This window comes from Plutella xylostella, chromosome 18 (assembly GCF_932276165.1).
Source record: "Plutella xylostella chromosome 18, ilPluXylo3.1, whole genome shotgun sequence".
Lineage (NCBI taxonomy): Eukaryota > Metazoa > Arthropoda > Insecta > Lepidoptera > Plutellidae > Plutella > Plutella xylostella.
Window position 1 is genome coordinate 10,405,292 of NC_063998.1, and position 17,638 is coordinate 10,422,929.

Genomic DNA, 17,638 nt, shown 5'->3' on the forward strand with positions numbered 1-17,638 from the left:
TATTGATAGTTGGAAAGTACACGCTAAACTCAGTACTACTTGTTACTCTTGGTAGCTATATGATTTAAGTAATAGGTATATACGAAGAATGGAAATTAATGTACGGTAGGTTATACTTAATTATTACTGGATTAAAGCAGCGTGAAGGGTTCAAAGAAAACTCGATAAATACATTTTAAAAAACTAAACAAAAGTCGGTTAAGGCGTTGGGAATCTGCGCTACCACAGACAGATACACAGACTCGTTATAATTAAAACACCACCTCTCTTTTCACACGTCAAAAACAAGGTAAACAAACTTGCAGAGAAATGGAAAAAATGCATTGCGAATGCATAGTTTTGCGAACGGTGACACAGAGAACCTATGATTTACACTCGTAGCTCAACATCGAAGAGAGATTAATCGATAGGAAGCGGAAATTTATTGTCTATGCCTCTAGAGCAGTCGCTTTCATGCCCAGACAGAAACATCCCTTATGTCTGCAGGTGTAAGGCTGCTAACTGCGTAACTATCTTTGAGTGTAGGCATAGTTTATTTCATCCCATAGTTTATATTGTGATTTTTTCGCCAACATCTCCTGAAAAATCAAAACCAGTGCCTATTTTTTATGAACTATTTTTACAATAGTCTGGTGGTCTATGCTCTTCAGCCCACTGGACTGACATTTTAAAACAGGAGACCGGTAGTGGCTGGATGAGGTTGAGGATTGGTTTACAAGGTTTTTGAGGTTGGTAGGACTAGGTTTTGCGGCGTTCCAAGAAGGCTTTTGTCTGGCATTGAACTATGACTAGTCTATAATATAATGACGGCACCGTAGCTAAGGCGGTAGTGAAGCTGCTTTCGAAGCTAAGGGCCGTGGGTTCGGATGGCCGTGTGTGAGATGTCCCCACATATTTATTTATTTATTTATAATAAGTAATCAAGCCTATCTCAAACTGGTATTGACATTGATTTTAGGTTTTTTATAATTGACATTACTTTGTATAAATGCTATTTTTGTTTTGACTTCGCGACAGGGCCCCTGGAACACTCTGAAATACAAACAACCACACTGGTAATTAATGATATCACTTCAAATTCAAATTAAAAAGTTGAAAGCAAATTGACTTCTCAGTTCCAGTTATCTGTCCGGTCGGTGGCTGTAATTTTAATTAATGGGGCATAAGTGTGCCGGAAAATTTTGTTCTTTTACGAAACAGGGTCTTAAATGGGGATTTTTGAACATATATTATTTTCGTATTTAATTAAGTTCTGTGGGATGATTATCTAGATGCATTTCCTGATATTTAAAAGTGTCATTTTTTATTATTTAGTAACTATGAAATTTATTGAATTTGTATATAATATGTTTGCACGGGACACGAAAATATTAATCACTTGCATAATATTATGTGTAATGTGATGTATTTAGCACGTTTTTTAAAAACACTCTAAATTTTCGGCATTCTTTATTCGAATAGCTGTTTTTACTTCACTTCTTTCTCGCACAATAGATTATCTCTTTTTACTTTGCAATAAACACCTCTTCTAATGTCGGCTATCAAGATCTAAACGGCTCTCCGGGGGATACAGGTGAACACATCCAAGCTCCTCGATTATTTCCAAACATCCAGCGAGAAAAACAACACAAGTTAACGATACGTTAAGAAAATAAATGTTTTTGTACTGAGGTGAAACGTAACTGTAAGTAGATATACAGTGTTCACATCTTGGCCCACTGCTGACCGTAATTTTCATTAAAGATTTAGGGCTGATTTTTCAATAGTTAGATAAAAGTTATCTGCGGAATAATTATGATGCTGTCGCGTCATATTGTTTGTATATAGGACAGTGACAGCAACAATTTTATTCCTCAGATAACATTTATCGGACTATTGAAAAATCAGCCCTTAGAAAGTTGCTTTAAACACTCCGACGCCTATCTGTTTGCAGATGACTTCAAAACCATAAGATCTATTAAGGTGTTAAGTCAATTCACGATAACAATTTGGGTTCATGATTCATAAATAAATCCTGAATAGATACTAATTTAAGTAACGTTTTCAAAGTGATAATAATACTAAAATGTTTCTCTATCTTTGTTTCAGATAAAAATATAAGTGCAAGATGCGGGGTGAAACAAACCAAAAATCACAAAATTCATAGCATAAAACCAACCGTAGTCAAAAATGTCTGTTAGCGAGAGGAAAATGTACAAAAATGGCGTCAATGTCACATAGCAGCAACCGTCCCTATAACCTCCATCCAGCCATGGATAACGCAACCAATGTCCCCAACAATATAATCCACCTAGTCCATAGCAACGTCACATACTTTTACCAATCCAAACGACCCCCCGATCCAAACCAAACAATTAAACGACGAGACGCCCCAACCTCAAAACTAGACGCATCCAAAAACGACACAAACCACAGTCACTTCATGATGTTAGTAGAAGACTTCAGTGACTACTTTTACGGCAACACCAGCGTCGACACATTCGTAGACCCGTCGGTCAACGTGTCCACAGATTTGTTCGACAACCTGAACTGTTCCATGAACGGAACGTTCAACTCCAGTTGTTTCCGGGACGAGATCCCGGAGTCGAACTTCTGGGCTTTGTTGCTGCTGATATTTCCGTTTTTCACGTTGTTCGGGAATGTGCTGGTGATCATGAGTGTGGTGAAGGAGCGGACCCTGCAGACTGTCACCAATTACTTCATCGTGAGTCTGGCGGTCGCTGACCTGCTAGTAGCTGTCGTCGTGATGCCCTTCGGAGTCTACTATCTGGTGAGTCGTAGTGTTTTGTTTCTTATGTTCTATGGCGTATATACTCCAACGGAGAGGTTTAATTGTGAGGCATATCTGCACAAGCAGACCTTTCCGGTAAACCGTAGTGTGTATGCCCTACTTAAGTAGCCTTCACTTTTATATCTCTCTTAATTCAGCCCCTCTGGTGTTCGACGGATGCAACATACCTTTTTCATCAACAGTCAAAGACCTCGGAGTGACCATTGACGAAAATTTAAGTTGGGTGCCACAGGTCAACAGCGTGTCTCGTCGGATTTTTGCTTCTCTGCATTCTCTTCTTCCACTTAAAAACTTTCTTCCTTTCCAGACCAAACGTTCATTGGCAATGTCTCTGCTCTTGCCCATTTTAGATTACGCTGACGTGTGTTACTTGGACCTGACTGAAGCACTTCTTAATAAGCTGGAACGTTTGCAGAACACCTGCATACGTTTCATTTTCGGTCTCCGTAAATACGATCATGTGTCAGGTTACCGCGCCAAACTAAAATGGCTCCCTATTCGGGATAGACGGAATTTACGAATTCTTTGTCTTCTCTTTTCGATCCTTCATGAACCAAATTCTCCTTCTTACTTAAAATCAATGTTTAACTTTCTTTCCGATACCCATAACAGGCACCTCCGCTCTTCTCATAACCTTTTACTATCTTTACCCTTACATCGGTCTGGTTTCATGCTTAATTCTTTCTCCGTCACGGCAGTCCGTCTGTGGAATGATCTCCCTGAGTCAATCAGGAAAGCCCCTTCTCGACCGCTCTTCAAGTCTATGGTTCGTGCTCACTACCTCAGCAAGTTGGGACAGATTAATTAGGCAGTTTTTCTTGTACCCCCTGTTTTTATATATTTAATATATATATGTATATTTATATGTATATATTTATATTTATATATATATATTTTGTATAGGTAGTATTTTAGTATTACTAGGTATAGGGTCATATATATTTATTTACTTAGTTTTAGGGTTAGGTATTATTTTTATTTAGGCACTTCACAATCATACTGATCTTTTTTTTTTTCCGTTTTTGCACACCCGTACTTTTTATCTCTGTACCTCCTGCGGGTTGACTGGCAGAAAATGCTCTTAGCATTAAGTCCACCCTTTGTACTTTTATTAGTAATATTTGTGCAATAAAGAGTTAAATAATAATAATAATAATATCGTGTACAAATCATAGGTAACTTTACGTCACTAATATTGTTCATGCAAGAGTTACATTATTACAGCTCGAGTAGTCTTTAAAATGCATAAAGTTACTCTCGGATTTAAAGAAAAGTTAATTTAGAAAAGTCTATTTGGAATGCAGAAAAAATAAACTTTAAAACACAGTCCAGGTTTATCGTTTAATCGCGATGATTACCATCTTTAAACTCATGAATAAGTCCCCGTGATGGCTTTACTTGCAGTGGTCACGGCCACTCTCGTGCGACACAAGAAGCCACGGAACTTGGCCTGTAGCAGCAAACTTGCAGTTAGTTGGTAAATAATGCTGCGAAACTTGCCGCAGGAATCTGAAATCTACTTAATTTAAATATACGAGTAACTAAGTATAATCAAGGTTAATAGGTATTAAAGTAGATGCAAGGTTGTGTAGATACCAATTCATATAATTATATTATAAGCTTTCGGGACCCGGGTCTCTTACAATTCAGTTAATGTATTCTATTCTATTCTCTGTGGGGGTGTACTAATTGCACCTGGCTCTCTCGAGAGGAACCTTTGTGCATATCCCCAAGGTCTAAACTGCCTTCCTAAGCTTGGACCATTTCCCACCACGCTGGTCCACTGCGGGTTGGTGGGTTCACATATCTAGATGTGCTAAATCTAGATATGCAGGTTTCCTCACGTGGTTCTTAAGTTAAAACAACTCATTGGTACATGTCAGCGCCGGGATTCGAATCCGCATCTCTGGCGTAAGAAGCGGGCGCTTACCCGACTGAGCTACCACCGCTCAGTTAATGACTGTATTTTTTACATGCCTATATAATGCCTATTCCTCTGTTATTTCGCAAATGTTATTTCGTTTTGACTTCGCGATAAGCCCCCAGGTCTTAACGCAATTATTGCTTTGACCGGACTCTGGCTGTCGCCTGCCGGTCCCCTGTGACTGCGACAAAACAGTTTAAATAGTTTTGTCGCAACCAGCTTGTTGTTTCGGCACGACCACTGCAAGCTGAGAGCTCAAACTATGTGTCGCACACAAAGCACAAATGGAGCGACGCAATTATGCTTCTTTAAACAAACGGAATATTTACCAAAACTTGTCAGGGGTCACCCTTGCTTACGAAAAACTAAGGGTGGGTTGCACCATTTAACTTTAAATATTACAAACGTCAAATCTCTTGAAAATTGATCTCTCTCGTCAAGGGATTTGACGTTTGTAATAGTTAAATGGTGCAACCCACCCTAAGTTGAGAACGTTGCTGCGCCAACCACGACTTTGTCTCGTTGGATTAAACGTTCCGATTGCATGACAGTTCTCCTTTTGTTCCATGTCTGTTATACTGGAGTAACCCTCTTGAGCTGGAAACGTCACAGGCACACTAAACCGACTTTAGCAGTAACCACGGCTCGGTGCTTAGCCGCAGCTTAAGTCTAGCTTCTAGACTGGAATGCTCTAGGACCTAGATCTAGAACTAACTGGCGTGAACCGACGGCTGTGAAGTGAAGTTAGCGAGTTTCTAAGTATTTAGTCGTGTTTATTTGGTCTAATTGTGACCTGCATGTGTGTTTATTTAAGATAATGCAGGCAATGGAGTAATTCGGGTTTTTATGGTAATTAAATAATTATGAAAAATATAGAACGTAACCTTTACCAAAATACAAGTTTAACAATATAATAATTTACATGATCTGTTGTGGCGGTGCTTGGGAGAGGCTTATGTACTTGAACTAGACTGTAGAAATGATAGAACAACTACCTATGTATGTAATGTAAGTATGTATTTTTGTTAAGAGTTATTTGTCTGATGATCTTACGTTTCATATTTTTACCGATCCACTGGAGCGGTAAAAATAGTTGTCAATAAAATAGAAATAATTTAGTCTGTACTTAAAATCTATGTACCGTAAATAATACGATCAATGAACTGAGCAAAGAAATACACTGAATGGCTTCGTGGGACTGTGAGCCTGCCAGTGTCAGGTTTTGAGGTATAAATCGTATTTTATTGGAGAAACTTTTGCTTTGAATAAGCCTGATATAGAAAATTACGCAATATTAATATGTTAAATCCTCGTTTAACGAAAAATACTGCAGTGGTGGCGTATTGAGTTATATTATTTTTGGCAATGTCAAAACCTAAATTTGAAAATAAAATAATAACTTTAAGAAGCTAAGCTAATTTTACACGACCGAATGGCGTAGTGGTTAGTGACCGTGACTACTGAACCGATGATCCCGGGTTCGATTCCCGACTGGGGCAGATATTTGTTTAAACACAGATATTTGTTCTCGGGTCTTGGATGTGCCCGTAAAATGGCAATAGTTCCGCCCCCTATTACATTGGGACTAACATAACACTCTGGCGAAAAGTGGGTGCAGCAATGCACCTCTGCCTACCCCGCAAGGGAGTACATTAGTACAAGGCGTGTATTTTTTTTTATTTTTTTTCTAATTTTACAAAGACAATTTTTTTTATTGGTCCTTTCAGATTCGCTGCCAATGTCAGATAATAAGTAGGATTGATGTAATGAACCTATAGAACACATACCTACATAACCATTTTTCTTCGCTGTAGTCGGGATAAAAGAGGCAAGTGTAGGCTTGTTTTAGTTTAGGACTTATTTTTTGTACACAAAAACAAGCATTATAGAGGTAGGTGAAAAAAACACGGGCTAACTATATGCGACTATAGAGTCTATGGCGTTGCAAAAGAAGTAATAATTCCGTGGCAATCGACTTTGGTTGTACCAGAGAGTAAATAGTTTTAACACATGTAGGTACATACATACATATGCTCACGCCTGTCTCCCAGAGGGGTAGGCAGAGACTATGGATCTCAACGTGCCACGATCCAGACATACTTCTTTCGCTTCCTCCACATTCATTAGTCTCTTCATACTCGCACGTCGGTTTAAGAAAATCCTAATTTGGCTCTTCTTGAGTATGTCGCCTATCTGGTCGACATACTTTCGCCTAGGACGTCCTACATGTAGGTTTTTAATCTTAAATGAAAACCAGTTTCAGCTAATAAAATACTGTGGTAAATCATGTAGGGCTTACATTAATTTCGCTCCCATAAAGTAAATGTGATAAAATTATCGCACTCTGTAAGATAAAGTTTATTGGTATTATACTCGAGATGCTCCTAATTAATTACATGTCGGAAGTGTCGACGTTACACTGAAATATGAAGGGTGTTGCAAAAGTGATAGTCGGGTAAGCGCCCGCTTCTCACGCCAGAGATGCGGGTTCGAATCCCGGCGCTGACATGTACCAATGAGTTCTTTTCTGAATTTAAGTACAATGTATACCATCGCTCTAACGGTGAAGGAAAACATCGCGAGGAAACCTGCATATCTAGATTTAGCACATCTAGATATGTGATGTGAACCCACCAACCCGCAGTGGACCAGCGTGGTGGGAAATGGTCCAAGCTTAGGAAGGCAGCTTAGACCTTGGGGATATGCACAAAGGTTCCACTCGAGAGAGCCAGATGCAGGTACTGACACCCCCACAGAGAATAGAATAGAATAAAGTGATACTGTCCGATGATTAAAACTTTTGCTCTTCGTTTTTTCGGATTTAAAAATATTTTACTCTACATAAAAATGTCACATGACCAACATGGATCCCCGACAAAAAGAGGGGTTTTATCATAAAAGTCGTAGAGTGAATTTATAGAATAAACCCTGTTCTAAATGTTCTGAATCCCATTTCAGGAGGTCATTATTTTTTCATAATATCTCTCAAAGATATTGTTTTCACGTTGGTTTAATGTAACGATAACAACCAAAATCATTATTTTCGTACCCAGCATGAGAGATGTTCACTAGATATCATATTTTAATGACGTTTTTATGAGACCTTGTAGGTACTTGCACATAATAAGAAAATATTCAAATGTCAAAGAATCTTGGTGTTTTGGATAACCACGTAGGTATATAATATAGGCACATAAGTGGATAGGGTAACTCCGGTAGACATGGACGGACGGGTATAATTATGAAGTGTCTGATTTGGTCTAACTGTAGCTATTATGCGAGTGTTAAAAAAAATATCATACAATAAATTGGACAACACAATATAACAACAATTGGCCCGCCCCCTATTACATTGGGACTAACATAACACTCTGGCGAAAAGTGGGTGCAGCAATGCACCTCTGCCTACCCCGCAAGGGAGTACATTAGTACAAGGCGTGAGTGTGTGTGTGTGTGTGTTTTAAATTGGACAATAATTTTATATCTTATCATTCTGAATTATCATGATTGCATAAGTAATTGTTGAGACCGCAGTCTTATGCACTGGTTTTTAAAGGCCATTTTGGTACTTCTAGGTGAACCAGATTTGGCGTAAGCGCTACCTTTCACTTTTTAAAGCAGTCTGTTGATTATATTTCATGTATTTGTCAGTTGGCTCGTTGGTCTAGGGGTATGATTTTCGCTTAGGGTGCGAGAGGTCCCGGGTTCAAATCCCGGACGAGCCCAATAGACTTTTTACATTTTATTACAGAAATTATAATTTAAAATACAATGAAAATTAAGTTACTTAAAAGTTTCAACAAGTATTAAACTTTGACACAATCAGGCGTCTCCCATTGTTAAAATTAGAGTTAACTTAAAGTTCTCAACATTTAGTTTTATTTCAAGTAAAAGACGTAACTTTTCACTTTGAATTCACGAGTAATAAAGCGTAACTAGTGGGTCTTAGTTATTTGTTCCTTATATAGAATTTAAAAAATAATTTTTATCTTTTAATTTAGGATGTTTAATTAGGTAAGTATATTTAATCTATGTGAAATATAGTTACTCAATTGGACGTAGTTACGCAGAAAGGCCTCAATCCACAACTTTGTCAAAATTGAGTTATATACTAGAACATGCTATTTAATGTAGGGTCTACCTGTCAAGAAAACAAACACAGTAAAAAACCAACTACAACATACTTTTTTGATGTGGGGGACCAACCCACATTGTATGAAACACACATTTTTTAGTTTCACATAAAGGACTCAAACTGTTTGAGTCCTTTTACAGAAACGCATTTCCTATCAAACCATGAAAAATTTAGTTTTTCATAAAAGACTCAAGCGCTCTGAGTCGTTTTAGAGAAATACGTATTCATTAAAAAAAGACAATTTGTATTTAGCAGAAAGGACTCAACCCGTCTGAGTCGTTTTAGAGGAATACTTATTCATTGAAAAAAGACAATTTGTATTTAGCAGAAAGGACTCAAACCGTCTTGAGTCGTTTTAACGAAATACTTATTGATTGAAAGAAGTCAATTTGTATTTAGCAGAAAGGACTCAAACTGTCTGAGTTGTTTCATAGAATATACGTTTTTAATAAAACAGTTCAAATTTTATTTGGCAGAAAGGATTCAAACTGTTTTTGTTCCGTCTCTTGGCCACTATTCTGTCACCGCATTTTTCCACCTTCCGTCCCCCACGAGCCAAGTTTCCTACCACTCCCATTTCAGTTCGGGGACCCGCATACCGACGTTGAAAACTTTCCTCTTTTGACGGATCACTACGTTGGGAATACGTCTAAGCGAAATACTTAACATGGCTCGCTCTATAGCTCTTTGTGGAACTCTGATTCGGTGCACAGTTTCGTTGGTCATCGTCCATGTATCGGCACCGTGTGGGCAAGTCACATTAGCCATTGTATGCTTTCACTGTGTTTTTCAATTGTTATGTATCTATATTTCTGTGTACAATAAAGTGTTAAAATAAATAAATAAATTAGCAATTAACAATCCATAAGCAGCGTCGCTCGACTCTCAAACATCTATCAGATTCATACAAGTAACGCCCGATTTGATAAGCGAGCGACGATGCCTAAGGATTGTTAATGGCTAATTTTCGGTGGTGGTAACTCCAAAGGAATGTCACAAGGTGACTTGGTCCTCACACGACTGTCGGACCGGGAACCAAATCGACCACATTTTGATTATTCGAAAATGAAGACATTCACTTCTAGATGTTAGAAATACTTAAGAAGGGTTGCTAAAGTCAAGAGTGATCACCACTTAGTGGTTGGAAAAATCTGCTTGACGATAGCGGGAGCTCAGAAGCAGGCCACAAGATCTGCCAAAGATGTTGCTGTAAATAAGCTGCAGGACGCAGAAGTCAGAAGATAACTTAGTATCCAGATCCACAACAAATACCATCAACCTACTAAGTGTGGGCGACGCGCCTCAATCAAAGATAACTGCACTGGCATTAAAGACATGTTTTAAAAAAGTTGCGAAGAAATAATAAGGCACAAGGAACACTTAAAAAAGAATAGATGTCTAAAGGAACATGGCATATGATCAACTCTCCAAGGAAGACTTAACATCGAACTAGACTACCATTCTAAAGAAGCACGAGTTGCGTACGAGTATTTTCTTTGTGAACAAAATATCAAACGTAATTTAAAAAAGGACCAACGCTGTTAGTCTTATTCTATATCTTGGAGAAAACAAACAGCGGCTGCCATGAAGGATCTGTAGAAAGAATCAAATAAACTTTGCAACAAACCCCAGGATATCTCCTTGTTACTATGGAAGACCGACTTGTAAGATGGTATGACCACATTGCCGAAGTTTTTAAAGATCTAAACCAGTCTGCATCTGAGGAGTTGGATGCAGATTCAATAAACCAGGAGCATCTTGTATATCCAGATCTTGATATATGTCAAGAAGCATAATCGTAATCATTATGATTATAATAAAATCGATAGCAGTCGTTAAGCCTACTCAGAGACCTTCGGGCGGCATGAAAACATCTGACAGTTGGGTTGCCCAATTACCCGTCAACTCTGTCAGCACAAGCTTGCTTGTGTTGGGGTCCACTAACCCACACTGGGACAGAGTAGTGGACTAGGCCTAATCCCTTCCTTCATTGAAAGGAGACCCATGCCCTGGCAGTGGAGATGTGACGGGTCGTGATGATGGTTAATGATTATGAGATTTATAATTATTCTGCATCTTGACATAAATTTTAATATCCAACCGCAAAGTAAAGTCGAAGTGATACGGACCATACGATCGCTGAAATCCCACTTTTCAGCGATTGTATGGTAAGCACAGGGAACGACGGATATCCTACGGTGGCATAAAAAGGAGGATAGTTGCAATATACCGAGGATGATGAAGTGAAGTTAGAGTAAAAGAGAATTTTATGTATGTCCAACTTTATCCTTTGAGGTTTGCTTATGTTCATATTGCTTTATCCTGAAAATTATGGGATAATATGGGATGGGACACTTACTAAAAAAGTGGGCTTCTATTTCGTAAAAAATATATCAAAATCGGTTAAGTTGATCCAGAGTTTTGCTCTTGGGAACACATTTCCGGTTAGAATTTTATTCATGCCCAACTTTTTTCTATGAGGTTTGCTTTCCGTCAAAATGCCTTATCCTGAAAATTATGGGATACAAACGGGTCGTAGATACTCACTAAAAACGTAGGCTTCTATTTTGTAAAAAAAATATCAAAATCGGTTAAGTTGATCCAGAGTTTTGCGCTTGGGAACACATTTCCGGTTAGAATTTTATTCATGCCCAACTTTTTTCTATGAGGTTTGCTTTCCGCCAAAATGCTTTATCCTGAAAATTATGGGATACAAACGGGTCGTAGATACTCACGAAAAAGGTAGGCTTCTATTTTGTAAAAAAAATATCAAAATCGGTTAAGTTGATCCAGAGTTTTGCGCTTGGGAATACAGTTCCGGTTAGATTTTTATATAGATGTGAAATGTTGTTTCCGATTACATTTCAATATAAATTATTTAATAATAGGTTTACTTTTGATATATAATTTTTATTTTGTGTAAAAAAGTAATGTCTTGTGTCTACAATATAAATATTTTAATTTAAAAACCATATTGTTAATTAAAAAAATATTTTATAAAAATAAATATTTGGTTGGATCCTTTCTGCGAAACGTTGAATTTCCCTGCTTGCATAGAAAAAGCAATTTAGGAGAAAGGATCCAAGTGCATATTTTCATTAATAACTCAATAAATATTCGTTATAGCTACACCATGATTTGCAATAGTAAAATAACAATAAATATGCATAATTTAAGATAATTTCCACATATAAGATGCTTTTCATTACTGAAGAATACCGATTAGAACTTAAAACGTCTATATCTCAGAACTAGGTTTGTGTGGGTTGAGTCCTTTCTGCGTAACTACGTCCAATTATGTATGAAATATGAAGGCACTGCAGGCTCATGAAAGATGGTTTTAAACGCAAACAATATTCTGTGTCGGAAATTAAGCCAATCGAAAGCAGATACTACACCACATTCTAGCTCGTTCTATACAAGTATTGCACTAAACATGCACAGGCATGCATTTTATAAGTGACTAACTAAAATTGTATTGAATTTGATACGAGTACTATGAATGAATAGATAAATATGAATGAATATACTTATATATATATCTCGAAAACGCGTTCAACATGGTTGAGAGAGATGTGATTTTACGCAAGGTCAAAGAGCAAGTGCCTACACTATACCCATTTCTACATCAATGCTACTCTATGCCCAGTAACCTCTTTTACAGGAGCAACCTTATAGAGTCTCAGGTGGGAGTGCAACAGGGGGACCCCTTGGGCCCTCTACTTTTCAGTTTGGCCATTCAGGATGTCGTGTCATCGCTGCACTCCCCTCTAAATACTTGGTATTTGGATGATGGCTGTCTGGGGGGGCGTGCCGAGGAGGTTCTGCAAGATATTGAGAACCTGATACGGAGTCTAAATGCATTGGGCCTAAGACTAAACCCGCGAAAGTGTGAGCTGTTCTCATGTTCTGGGCAGTTGTCGCAAAATGTGAGTGCACGCTGCGACGCCTTAGTGCCGGGTTTTGTGCAACTGGACAAGGCCCATTTTACCCTTTTGGGCGCACCCGTGTTCCCAGAGGGTTGCCGAGTGTCTTGTTGTCCAAAATGAGGGCACTGGCGGACACTAAACCGCTCCTAGGTCAGCTCTCGGCGCATGTGGCTCTGACGATCCTGCGGTCGTGTTTGTCCATCCCACGGCTAACTTATACGCTTCGAACATCGCCTGTATGGCTATGTGGCGTGGAGTCGGCGATGTATGACGAGACACTAAAGGATCTCTTGGGGGGTATCATCAATACCAATATGACAGAGCTCCAGTGGTCTCAGGCAGCGCTTCCAATTAGGCACGGTGGTCTGGGCATCCGTCGTCTGCAGGACACTGAGTTGCCGGCCTTTTTGGCCTCTTCGTCGGGAGTGTTACAGCTAGTCACTCGTATCCTACCATTTAATGGTGACGAGTTGTACATTCCCTACACAGAAGAGGCCCTGGAATTGTGGCGGGCACGGTGTCCTAGCGGCACGGAGCCGGAGCAGCCGCAGCGTCAACGGGATTGGGATGAGGAGATGTGCCGGGTCGCGGTGGATGCGCTTCTGGCACAGACTACAGGCGAGGAGCTCGCACGCCTGCGAGCGGCGTCACAACCGGAGTCGGGTCTTTGGCTGCACGCATTGCCATCGCCGCAAATGGGGACGTTGCTGGATGACGATTCTCTGCGTGTGGCGGTGGCGCTGCGCCTGGGCTGCAATATCTGTGAGCCACACTCGTGCGCCTGTGGAGCGACGGTGGACCGGCTAGGCCGGCACGGCCTCCACTGTGTTCGCAGCGCGGGGAGGCTCTCCCGGCATCAAGCCATCAACGACATTGTCCGTAGAGCTCTCGTCACAGCTGGCGTTCCAACGGTTTTAGAACCGCCGGGTTTATGCCGTAGTGACGGGAAGCGCCCGGACGGTCTCACGCTGATTCCGTGGGAGCGGGGCCGGTCCGTGCTATGGGATGCGACGTGCGTCTGCACATTTGCCCCATCCCACGTAGGCCTAACCGCAGTAACCGCTGGTGCCGCTGCAGAGGCGGCTGCAAGGCAGAAATGCAACAAGTACAGACAGTTTATGGCCACCTACATCTTCGTCCCGTTGGCGTTGGAGACCGCGGGGGTCTGGGGCGAACAGGGAAAGGCCTTCGTAAGGGCGATCGGTCACCGCTTGAGGAGCCGAGGCTACGACAACCGCTCTGGGGCATACCTGATGCAAAGAATATCCCTGGCTGTGCAGCGAGGCAATGCTGCGAGCATCATGGGAACATTTTCGTCAGTTATGTCTCGGGGCGGTTTATTCACTTAATATCTAAGCCTCGTTAGTTTTATTTTCTTTTATTGTTGTAATTATTTTAATATTAAACGTTTCTTTTACAATTAAGTATGAGAAAAATCTACTTTTACAGGAGTAACTGGAAAAAAAACTGGTTTTTATACTATCACATACAATTTTAACAGCTTGCTTGATTTAAAGTTTTTTTAGCTTTTAATTTTCGAAGTTCTTATTATAATATATCCAACCTGACGTCCATCGATAAAAATGCACTCTGCTGTTCTAGCGCCGTGGTCTCCGTATTAGGGTGGCATGTCCTATTACAGACACGGGCGTGGCGTGCGGTGGGCGTATGTCCGTTCCGTGGTCGTATGTCCGTTCCGTGGTCGTATGTCCGCGGTTCGCCGCAGAATTCACTCGCGAATTGTCACCGAAATTTAATCACCGAACGCGGTAATGACGGCAATTTGGACTGATTACAATCTGGATTGTGTTGCGTGCGGTTTCTAGTTTTAGATTTAGGCAAATTCTAGCTGTGTTACAGTTAAAAACGTTGTTAAATGGGTGATTACTTAAAATGTTGACACATTTATAAGGCATGCGTCAAGTTTTAATGGTAAGCCCTAGGTGTGTAAGTAATTAATGTGTCTTTTTTTACTGGTTTTTAATGCAATTGCGTTCATAAAGTAAAGCTTAAATTAGTAATCTTTAATCGCCCCATCATTATTTAACTTTACATATCCTTATCCTTACTAATATTATAAATGCGAAAGTAACTGTGTCTGTCTGTCTGTCTGTCTGTCTGTCTGTCTGTCTGTTACTCTTTCACGCCAAAACTACTGAACGGATTTGAATGAAATTTGGTATACATACGGTCTAGACCCTGGGAAAAAACATAGGCTACTTTTTATCCCGGAATTCCCACGGGAAAACTTTTTAAGGCGAAGCGAAGCGCGCGGGAACAGCTAGTATATTATATTCTAAAAACGAGAGTTAACTTATGACTTACTTATATCCAGAACAAATCTCATTGCGAAGGTAGTCAAATAATTTTAAAATCGTTAAATTGTTGAAATGGCTATTTTGCGCCGCGTCCCCATAAAAGGCCATTAAGGGCTGAAGTCCCGACACATTTTCTCTTAAATTGTTCTCAAAGTGTTACCGGGAGAGAACACAAGTAGTGCAGAGAGGCCACTGCGGATATATCGGAGAAAAACTTTTATCCACTGTGGTTTTTCTATGTTGTAAAGTGTAGCGTGTGTACACACATACATCCTTTTTAAGCCCCAACGAAAAAAAGGGGTGTTATAAGTTTAACGTGTCTGTATGTACCTATCTCTGTGTGGCAACTGGCAGCATAGCTCCCAAAGCTAGATTTTATAGTGTCATTTTCATATTTCCATTCAAAAGTTATACTTACGACTTTATGTTTTCAATGTCATAGCCATCATTAAATAAAATACAATAACATTTAAAATGTCAAATTCAAATTCAATTTATTTGCATAAACACAGGTTAGTTTTACAATGGTCTTATATGTAAGTTAGAACATGCCATGCTTTGCCATGAGGCGTACACAATAGAGAGAAGGCGTCGGTCTTAATTTAAACAATTGAAAAAATATAAAAGAAAAATATGTCGGTACTTATTTACGAATTATTAAATTAAATTATTAAATTATACCGTTATTTAAAAAAATAATAATATATATATATACATAAAATTATTCATTATTAATTGAGGGTTTATGTCAATAGAAATTATAAATTTTCAAACCTGCTAGCATACTTAAATATATTGTCATATAATATTATCTGTAAAAAATTCATTTAGGTTATAGTAGGTCTTTTCTATTAAAAACTTATTTAATTCTCTTTTGAAATAGAGTAGGTTATCAATGTCACGTATATATTTTGGCAGTCTATTGAAAATCTTTGGGCCCATACCAAGTACACTTTTACTAAATAGTGCAGTCTTATGAGGCATTGCTTTTATTAAGTTTCTGTGTCGTCTGTTGTTGATTTTATCAAAAAGCTTATTATTATTTCTTATAAAAACTGATATTTCGTATATGTAGAGACACGGGAAAGTCAAAATTTTTAAACGTTTAAAGTAATCTTTGCAGCTGTCTGTTTTGCGCAAGTTACAAATGGAGCGTAAACATCTTTTTTGTGCTTTGAAGACATTTTCTCGGTCTGTACAGTTTCCCCAAAATATGACCCCATATCTTAATGTTGATGTCACGTAGCCATGGTATGACATGAGAGCTATATGTTGACTTACAGTTTTCGATAGTTGATAAAGAGCATATGAGTACTGACTAAGCTTTTTGCAGACTTGATCAACTTGGCTCTTCCATGAAAGTTTTTTATCTATTATTAAGCCTAAAAATTTGGTTTCGTCAGTCTCACTAATTGTATGTCCTAAGATAATTATATTTAATTTTGTTGTATCGTCATTATAGAAGTCCATTAGTTTCGTTTTACTTACATTAAGGTTAAGATTATTAGCGATAAGCCAGTCAACTACGTTATTAACGTTATTATTAATGTCAAATTCGTAATCATTTTCATTCATTTTAGTAAATATAATAGTACTGTCATCGGCAAAGAGTATCATTGAATGTTTGGTAATCTTTGGAAGATCATTAATATAAATAATAAATAGAAGAGGACCTAACACGCTTCCCTGTGGGACACCATTTTCAACTACTTTTTCGCTTGATGAATAAGTTATTTCAGTTTTAGTAAAAGGACATATCTTTTTTATCTGAGTTAGTTGAACTCTATTAGTAAGGTAAGAATTGATGAGCGATAGTATGTTACCTCTAATACCATATTTCTCCAATTTATTCAGGAGTACCTTGTGATTCACAAAGTCAAATGCCTTTGACAGATCCATGTATTGCTTTGTGTCGATATTAGTTATTATTTTCTTGATGAAATTATATATTGCAACATTAATGGAGGTATTTTTCCTTAAGCCATGTTGTTCTGTTGCCAAGATGTCCCCATTTGTATACAATTTTGATTGGAATGACGTTCCGTTATAACAATAACTTCATTAAACCAGAACAATTTTCATTGATATCAATTTATTTGGCTTTGCCTATTGTTATCGACATCAAATTTCAAAAAATTCAAATTCAAATGGTTTAATCGACGTAAAATTTTACAATTATTTGTCGATAGTCATCTACCACCATTTCACAAAGGCCCCGTCATTGAGAAGGAAAGAAATGGCGAAAGAAACTCCTCGAGCATCTTTTCAACTTTTTCCTTATAATCTATTACAATTTTTACTTATATCTAGTATCTACAATTTTACTTAAGTACCTATATCCATTTCATTTTTTCAATAGCCTTAGCTGAGGTGGACAAGACCACGCGTTTTTGTCGTTTAAATAATCATTTATACTATAGTAAGCTTTACTACATAATGTAGCTTTAACATAATTCTTAAATTTTTGCTCAGTAAGGTTTATTGCTTCATTTGATAATTTATTATAAAAACGTATACAGTTCCCCATGAATGATGTGTTTG

General features: G+C 38.5%; 1 protein-coding gene and 1 non-coding gene across 2 annotated transcripts in view; both read left to right on the forward strand.

Moving 5' to 3' along the window:
* Nucleotides 1–2,115: 2,115 nt before the first annotated feature.
* Nucleotides 2,116–17,638, forward strand: part of LOC105380852 (dopamine D2-like receptor) — a 164,492-nt gene continuing 148,969 nt past the window's right edge. The window contains exon 1 of the mRNA XM_048627449.1: nucleotides 2,116–2,770. Coding sequence (XP_048483406.1) covers nucleotides 2,201–2,770 — 570 coding nt within the window. The 5' untranslated portion in view covers nucleotides 2,116–2,200. The remainder of the gene's footprint in view (nucleotides 2,771–17,638) is intronic.
* Nucleotides 8,369–8,440, forward strand: Trnap-agg. Its single transcript has one exon. It is a non-coding gene; the product is annotated as a tRNA-Pro (tRNA).